We start from the raw sequence: 9,160 nt of genomic DNA, 5'->3' as shown, positions 1-9,160 counted from the left end.
GGCCGCCCCGGGAGCCCTGCCCGGCGGCCGGCCGCCCCGGGAGCCCTGCCCGGCAGCGCCGCCGCCCCCGGGGCCCGCGAGGGCGAGGCCGGCGCCGCGGCCCGGCTCACTCGGCGCATGGAGCCGCCGGGGGAGGGCGGCGACATGGCGGCCGCGCTGCGGGCCGCTAAGCGGGCGCTGCGAGAGGAGCTGCGGCGGCGGCTGCGGGCGCTGGGCGCGGCGGAGAAGCAGCGCCAGTCCCGCCTGCTGAGTCGCAAGGTGGGTGCGGGCCGCGGCCCTGCCGCCGCACGGCGGCTTCCAGGAAAAGCGGCCCGGGGGCGAGGGGGGGGGAGAGCCGAGGACCCTGACCCCGGCCCCGGTGCTGCGGGGGGAAGCCCGGCGGGGACTTTCCAGGCCCCGCCAGGCAGCGAAGCCGTGACTCAGGGGACTCGCCGGCTCCTCGGCCGCTCCCCCGGCCTTCCCGGGCCTGTGCGCCGAGCGGCGGGGGCGGGGGGTGAGCTCCGCCTCGGCCCCGGCCTTCCCGCCTCGTCACTCCCGGTTGGTGTCGGGGAGCGGGGCCGGTGGCTGCGGCGTGTGCCGCGAGTGCGAGGAGCGGGGCCGGCCGTCAGCAGGCTGAGGCGTGGGGTGCTTGGGGAGCTGGAGGCGAAGCCTGCCACGGACTCGGTGGTCTTAAAGGTCTTTTCCAACCCGAGCGATTCTGTGAACCCCGAAGCAGCGGGGTTTCTCCTGGGTTCGTGGTGGGTGTTCACCTCAAGATGTTTTCACATCGGGCGAGCTTTATGGCCAGCTCCTAGCAATGCATATAAAAATGCAGCGACTGTCTCGATTTGGCCTCTTGTTTAACTGGCTGTCGTTTCCCTTCTGTATCTTTCAGTGGTATTTCTTCCATGCGGTTTTATTTCTAACGTAATTTTTCTACCTTAAAAGACACCAAGCAGGGTTTACCTAACTGGTATCCTAGCACAGCATGATACCGGCATGTACTTTTGAAATGTCCTGTTTGCATTTGGATTACAAAGTTTTTATATAGATGTATTTTATCATTTTAATAAACACAATAAAATTTTATTTTGCAGTCACTGCATATAATAGAGCACAGTCCTCATTTTTTTTGCAGCACCAGCGGGTGCTTCTAGATGATGTACATTTATATTGTTATTTGCCTGCCAGAGGATCTCAAATCATTTCATGGACTTCACTTAATACTAACGTATAGCCACTTCATGAGTGGGACGTGGCAGCACACAAACTTTAGGTCACAGGAAGTTTAACTGGGACTCATGTAACCTTTTTTCCATTGGGAGTGCTTTTTTTAAAAAAATGTACGTAATGCCCTACTATCATGATAATGCATTTTAGTAATCACACATCCTAGACTTGAATCTTTCAATTTTCAGAAAATACCGGCATGCATCCTCTTGTAAAAGGCAGAGTCCTCTGCCAACTGTATAAGCACCTAGCCCATGTAGTACCGAATTTTTAGGAGCCCTCAGCCTTTGTCTAGCTGCTGCTGATAAACTCAGCAACAGAGCACTCATTTCTGCTAGTGAGAGCACACTAAAAGATGTAGCTTTTGTTTTGCTTAAAAGAAGGCATCAGGAAATACGACATATAAATCGATGTTATCTTGCCATTTTAATAATCTGACACAAATGGAAAATTATGAGTTCACTTGAGACAGAGTGGCATTGCGCAAGTGGCAGAAAACAGCTTCCTTACAGGAGGGCAATACAGCAGACAGGAAATTTTTGAAAATGCTGAGAAAATATTTGGAACAATATAAGGCTGAAAATGTAGCTTTATAACATATATCAGTGCTTGCAGCTCATAAAAGTGAGTAGGTTATTTTATAACACCTGAACAATATTTTTAGTTGTAAAATCTCATCTCAAAATGATATTTAAATTCAAAGTGAAATAGCTTCACAGGCTGACCGAGGCATCAGTATTTAATTAGCTCATGGATGATTAGTCTTTTTTAATGTTTATGTTCATGATTAAAGTCATGCTGTTTGCATGCTCTGATTCTGCAAAAATAGCCATAAGCTGGTGAAAAAAAGGGCAGATAATATTTTTTAAGTGTGGAAATTTTTTCACTCTTCTCAGAAACTGCTCCGAGTCATATAGCAGCTTTATCTTCACAGTTCTGAAAACATCCGAAATTGTGTCTTCCTGCTAGCATGTGGTTTTACATCTTCAACCTCATTTTTTTCTGTACGGCATAATCGATGTGTTACTGGGCACGTTGGAGCAGGTCAGACCTGTGTGGTGCCCACAGCACACAGCACCGCTTTGAAAGAGGAGAGTTTTGTGTCTCGGTTTCTCTCTTCTCCAAACCCGTGATAAGATTCAGCTCTGGAGGCCCTCAGCAACATGAATCACAGGCATTGTCTGGAGTCTGCAATTTGACTAAATAGTCCGTTCTTTCAAACAAAAGCTACCGTGGAAATCCTGTTGTTTAAGAGCCTAATCACTTAGTTGGAAAAATCCATGTGTGAGGTTGGGCAAATTACAAAAGGAAGTAAAATATGGTTTTGAATTGTTAAGTCATTTCTATGGCCAAGCAACACATTACCTAATTTGGTCTGGAGTGGGTTTGGTTTGGTTTTTTTTCTTTCCCTTACAAAAATATGTCCATCTTGTGCATATTTCACCTGGGCTTTTAACTGCTGTGCTGGAAAGAAAGAAAAAAAAGGAGTGAGAACCATATCTCAACTTAGATAGGGGCATTTATCTCTCAGAACGGGGACAGGGCAAAGGCTAAAGCTCAGAAGAGCAAGTTACCCTGCAGTTATGCAAACACAGAGCAGAGGATTTGGTGCTCTCTGTTCTGTAGATAAGCAGAGTTTCTCAATTGTCTGATATTTTTGACAGATTTTTGCAAGTGTGTAGAATAAGAATAAATCACATTTGAATGAGAAGGGACACATTTGTATTTGTTTTGTCCAGATGTAAGTAACAAAATATGTAAGGTACTAGAGAAAGAGAAGACAAATTTTTAAAAACCTTCTCTCAAATTTTAATGTGGAATTCAATCTGGAATGGGGCAGAGACATAGTGAGGCATGAATCTGCTAACACTTTTTCACCATATAAGCATTTTTTATTTTCTTTCCTATATTCAGTCTTTTATAAGCCCAGCACAGTGAACCTCATGAAAATCAAAAAATGGGAAGACCATCTTTCCTTCAAGCTCTGAAAAATGTGCAGTAATAAGATCACCTATTAGAAGCAGGTAATGTTTGAAGTCATATATCTGAACTTGCTGTAGGGAAGGCGTTTCAGGTTAAAAAAAGAAAGAGAGGGACCTCGTCTTGGAAGACTTTGTGCTCTGCAGTTATCTAATGCTAATTTTCTTTTGAGTTATTATCACTGATGCGCTTCTCATTCTACCTAGGCCTGGATGAGAGATGCAGCATGTAAAAAGGGTGAAAGAAAAGGAGTGCAAAAACCTTGTATCTTGCATAAACTTGCAGTTCTGACCTGCTGTATCTTTCTCCAGGGATGTTGGGCATTTGAGGATGCCTGCACTATATAGCACAAACGTTTAAAGGATCAGGAGATCGTCTCCAGAATTGTTTTTTGCTGGCCCAAACCTGTTACAATGTTTTGTTTACTAGGTGCAAAAATTTGCCTATTTTGATTTCGCTAATGGTGTAAATGTTGGAGTAGGAAACAAAGTCAGTTTATTCTCTCTATGATGCATGGTAGTTTGTATCTCCACCTTTTTCAATGGATATTTTGCTCCAGCTGTGTGTTTAATTAAAGTCGATCTTTTAATAAACTTTTCATAAACTGATTGCATCAATTTCCCATGTAGGTGATTAGCCATCCCAAGTACCAAGAATCCAAAAGAATTGCAATCTTCCTGAGCATGCCAGATGAAATCCAGACAGAAGAAATCATTAAGGACATTTTTAAGCAAGGCAAAGAGTGTTTCATCCCACGTTACAAGCCTCACAGCAATCACATGGACATGCTGAAGTTATCATCAGCTGAAGACATTTCTTCACTTACTTTGACATCCTGGAATATTCTTCAGCCTAGTGATGATGACAGTGCAAGAGAGGAGGCTCTTGCTGGTGGTGAGTATTTTCTTCCTGCATTGTGGGGTTGATGAGCAGGAGTAGCCTGGAGGCCAGTAGGAAATAACCTGATAGCAAGAGTGAAAAGAAATGTTACGCTTCGGTTTTATATTTTGTCGAGGTGCTTAAGTCAATGTAAGCAGACACTCCTTTCTCTTGCCTGTTTTTCTCCATCCTGTGCCACCCCTGTGATATGCCAGCAGGGCAGGAACAAGACTGCACAGTTGATCCAGCTGAAGGAAACTCAACCCTCCATATGAATCAGCTTCTTGGTCCAATTCATGGACATCATCAGTGCAGTCTCAGCAAGCATAATGTAGGGGCTTGTGAAGGAGGCAGGGCCTTGCCGGGAGTGGCTTCAGCTGCCATTGAAAGACATGGGGATTCACAGTTTTAGGATGCACTCTGAAAACTTTAGTTTGCACTGTCCGAAAGGTAGGGAACTTTCCAGGTGATGCCTGTAGGCTGACATGAGAATTTTCTGAAATCTTTGATCCCGCAAATTGTATTGCGAGGATGAATCACAGTGCTGATATGGAGCCTGCCCATGCAGAACAGCTCTCTGGACTGAGACCTTAGGCTGAAAATAAAAGGACTTTCTTGTAGGCCTGGATGAATATTGCAAAGTCTTTTCCATCACTATTCTCCCACATTTTTATTGTTATCTTATAATGCTGTCTCAGTCACTGGATTCTTCATAAAGCTGAAAAGTTAAAAGTTTGTTTAGATCTAGCTAGTGGCATGTGTGTTTTGATCCCCAAACAACGTCTCTCTTTCTTAACCTAAAATTCCCAACTTCTACAAACTCGCAAGCAAACTTACTTTTTCTTTGTCTACATTCGTTATTTGCATTCTTTTTGTAAACACATATCTTCCTGTAACATCTGCAGAAATGTTTAATGTTATTAATGGAAAACTCATCTTGAACTCACGGTTGAAACCTCAGTCTGGGAAAATATTCTCTAGGTGGAAATTCACCATGCAGACAGATTCCACACCTCACAGACTTACCAGCTTTTTAATGCTTGATAAAGGAACATAACATTTATATGACTCTGGTTGGTTAAACTTCTGTTTGTATTTGCTTTGAGATGCCAATGTATTCTCCCAGAACACTTCACTGTGTTTGTTTCTCTTTTATTTTCGATCTCTACCTCTTTCCTAATTCGGAATCCTTTCTGTGTGCACATTTTAGCTAGCAAGGGATTTCACTGCTTCATACAATCATCTTCTTCACATTTAATATTTAGCACTGTTACTTGTTTTCCTAATTTTAGTCAAAAATTTGTGTATATTGATGGGATTTTGGGGCTTTTGACGGTAACCCTTAAAATGTCCAGGGTTTTGTTGACTGAGCTTCGTTCAGGCACTCTGGACAAGCTTTTGTACTACTGATAAGGTGCTGTTAATTGAATGTAACGAATCTGTTGCAGACATCACAGAGTAAACACACAACAATTTTAGGTGCGATGAGAGCAAGGACTACCTGGTGTAGAGTGCACTGAGGTATACCTGCTGGTGACGACCCAGGTGCCAGGCAGTGAAGATGGGGGAAAGCAGTAGCAAGCTTTGGTACCTGGCTATTTCTGGAGCTGCTGTTCTGTTCTCTGCACCAGGGCATGGTTATAGGGAGAGAGTGATGCTAAATGAGCTACTGCAGTCTACAGAGAGATGCCAAGAGAGCAGTTGTAACAACTGGTATATGTCCATGTCAGACTCGTTCTGCCTGAAGCTCGATTTTAGTCAGTTTATACTCAGTAATTTAGGAATAATTCGGTTTGGATTGGAAGTCAGACCCTGGTCCTTTATCCTTGGACAGCTTTTGTAGAATAGAGAATAAGTTTAAGTTTTATTCACTATTGCATAATCAGATCCCCCCTCCCCTCCCCTCCAATTTGTCCCTACAGAAACACACACTGCATCTCAATGTGTCTTTAAATTCCTTTTGCTGTATTTTTTGTGTCAGTTATTATATTTTTTGAACTTTGGTACATTTGTAGGAATGCAAATTGCCTTACTACTACATCCATCCTCCATTGTTGGAATTATGCATGGATGAAACATTTATCTCTGTGATGTTATCAAATACTGTGGTGATCTGAGGCATTTACATTGTTATAAGGAGATAACATGGTGTTACATTAGTAATGTTCCCATTGCTGGCATAAGTTGCTATGTAATTTCCAAGAAATACCCTGCAGGTATATAAATAAGTCATGTCATTTCTGAGTGTATTCATTTTGCATGACAAAAAGCTTAAATTCACACTGTCCTTAAAACTTCAGGCACGGTTATTGTGAAGGATAGCTCAAATATAAGACCAGGTATAATTTTTGCATAGTTTCCCAGTCTTTGGCAGCACTCACAGGCAGTGCTGAATAGACATGAACCCCTCCTTTTGGAGACAGTCCTTTTTCTGTTGGATCAGGGTTTACCCATTTTCATCTTGGCAGTACACTACATTGCACCTTGTTGGCATAAACAAAGATCACTGCAGTTTGGTGGTAGGTCTGTCATCTTCTCTACTATGTATGGGTGACAGTAATTGTCATATGAAAAGTTGCTTTCTTTGGGCTAAACGGGCACAGTGACAGAAAGAACAAAGGTGGAAGAAGTTCAGATATTTTGTTTGGAGTAGGGGTGTATGTAGGTGCATGATGTGGTTCATTTCCAGCTATACCTGCTGAAGGATTTAGACAACTTCTGGAGCAAGCCAGTGATACCTTGTCTTAGGTACCAATTCCCATTTGTATCCTTGCCCTTCAGAAGTATAAATGTGCACTGGTATTGGGTTTTGCCCAAGGTAATACTTCTGGTGAGAGTTCAGGCAGGTTGCAGTAATTGTTTACAGGAGTGTAGATAGCTTGCACAACTTTGGAAGGAGTAAATCAGATAAAACCATGTTCCCTGTTTGCTTTTTATCACAACTCCTACAGAAATTTAAAGGACATTTCCCCAGCAGCTCTAATTTCAATGTGGTTTAGGGAGGCGGTGTGATTCAGCGGGCTGGACATGGGTTTCCTCATTTGTAATGTTATTTATTATTACTTAAACCTGCTCTTAGAACTATGGGTGAAAAGCTAAGTTATACCTCTGAAAAAGAGATTCTTACTGGGAGTCAAAAAAAAAAAAAGAAAAGAAAAGAAAAAAAAGACTAGGTTGAGTATCTCCATATGGTAAAATTCTTGGAGGTGGCTTCTTTGAAGGGAGGCAGGTGGCCAACTTTGCACTGAAGAATCTCAACCGGAAGTCTTGGACCTAAGCAAATATTATGCTTAAATGTTCACAACTAAACTGAACTACTGACTAGTAGTTGAAGGTATACCATAAATTATAGACAACTTTTAAAACATTCACCTGGGTGATGGGGAGAGGGGTTTTGGCCTAGGTATTTTTCTTGGGCTGAAAAATGAAGACTTACTAGACATTATGGCTCTGAATCTGCTTACTCTAATGGATTGTGAGGTGCTCTCCTAAGAAATGCAAGAAAATGGGATTATGTGTCCAAACTTAATTCAGCCTCTTTATCTGTGTAAATTCTACCCCGGTCTTTAAGTACATTATTACATAGTCCTTGCCCGTTGGATCTGGGCTCATTCAAAGATGAACCCAGATGGAATGATCTGGGCTTTTTCAAAGATGCAGAATATGAACACTGCTTCCTGTTAATGAATGCTGCTAACAAGTATGCGCTCAGTCATTTGCTTTCTCTCTGTTCAAGTTAGAGCTGCAGGCCTTTTTTACCACACATTATTCAAACCTTGGTATAGAGACTGAGGTCGTCATTTCTGTAGGGGATCTTCATCACTACAACATTCAATGACTTAAAGATATTCACTAGTATTTACAGATGGAGAAGCAGCAGAGGCTCGGGATCCTGGTTCCAGCCTGAGTTGTGCAGAGGAGCTGCCCCAGTGAACGCAAACTCTTTTGCTTGTTTTTCCAAACATTACAGTTTCTTCTCTGTTCCCTCCAAAATGATAATTTCCGAGACTTGTCTCGTCCTTGGGCTAGACCCCCTTTTCCAAGCTTTAATTTCTCTGCCACCATAATGCCCCTTTCCATTCTTCTGCTCGTTGCCCGGCCTAACTGAATCTCCCTCTCCAAGTGTCCTTCTCTGGCCTTTCTCTCCATATTCCCATTTCCTCCTGCTCTCAGTCCTAGCTTGTCATTTCAGGGGCAGCTGGGCCAACATAAATAGCTTGCCCTTGCCAAAAGGGAGGAGATCATGTGCTTTGTCTTCTTTCACTTGTCCGCTCCCAGATATACAAGATTCACTGTCCCAATTTACTCATTTCCTTCCCCACTGTGCTGGCTTCTTTCTATTTTTCTTTGGCTTAGAAGAACTCCCTCTCTGTTACATAGTACTTTTTGTACTAAACAGTACAAAGACATAGTTTTGTGATTGTTTCTTTTGGGCTGTGCCTGATTAAATAAGCCTCTGCCCTCTCTCCTCCCTTTGGTCCCCACCCCTGCTCTCCTGCGCCAGCATGGATGCCCCTGCAGCCATGTTGGGAGCTATACTGGGAACCAGTCTTGGTTAGAAGTAACCCAGCACCAATAAAAGGCTCTTCTCTCAGACAGGGCCACCACACAGGTTTGGACTGCTGCTACTGAAGGGCTAGTAGGAACCTGGTGATGAGGGTTGTGTAAGCGGGTAGCATGCCAAAAAAAAATCTTAGTGAAACTTCAGTCCTCATTTCCTTCTGTGTTTCAGTTCCCAGTCTTGCCCCAGTCAGTGGGACTAGGAGCAGCCACTGAAATGAAAGTCCTTTGGAGTCCTCGCAGTTGGGAGCAGAGCTGGCAGGAGGAGCTGAGCCTGCAGCTCTGTGTTCTGTCTTTGCAGCAATACGGGCTTAAGGAGTTTTCCCTCCTCATGTTTTCAGCATGTTCCTGCCTCTCTGTGGTAAGCTGGATCAGCTTGCTGCTCTGGATGAAGGGTATTTTCCTCCTTTCTTCTACCATGTTTTGGTTGGGATTTTTTTAACCTAGATGAGTGGATCCAGATTACCTGGTGGCCTTATCAGTGCAACATGTGTGGGGTGGGAATGAGTAGCCACAATGGAGGGAACATCCC

The 9,160-nt window shown here is 43.6% G+C and overlaps 1 protein-coding gene across 3 annotated transcripts in view; it reads left to right on the top strand.

Moving 5' to 3' along the window:
- The first annotated feature begins 1 nt into the window (after window position 1).
- MTHFS (methenyltetrahydrofolate synthetase) overlaps window positions 2-9,160 on the top strand; it is an 84,703-nt gene continuing 75,544 nt past the window's right edge. For all 3 annotated transcript variants that reach the window (XM_075045108.1, XM_075045106.1, XM_075045107.1), the window contains exons 1-2: window positions 2-258; window positions 3,819-4,083. In XM_075045108.1, coding sequence (XP_074901209.1) covers window positions 118-258; window positions 3,819-4,083 — 406 coding nt within the window. In that variant the 5' untranslated portion in view covers window positions 2-117. The remainder of the gene's footprint in view (window positions 259-3,818; window positions 4,084-9,160) is intronic.

The sequence above is a fragment of the Buteo buteo genome, chromosome 13, assembly GCF_964188355.1.
Source record: "Buteo buteo chromosome 13, bButBut1.hap1.1, whole genome shotgun sequence".
Taxonomy (NCBI): domain Eukaryota; kingdom Metazoa; phylum Chordata; class Aves; order Accipitriformes; family Accipitridae; genus Buteo; species Buteo buteo.
The sequence above is the reverse complement of the archived record's forward strand: the minus strand, read 5'-3'. Positions and strand labels throughout refer to the sequence as shown.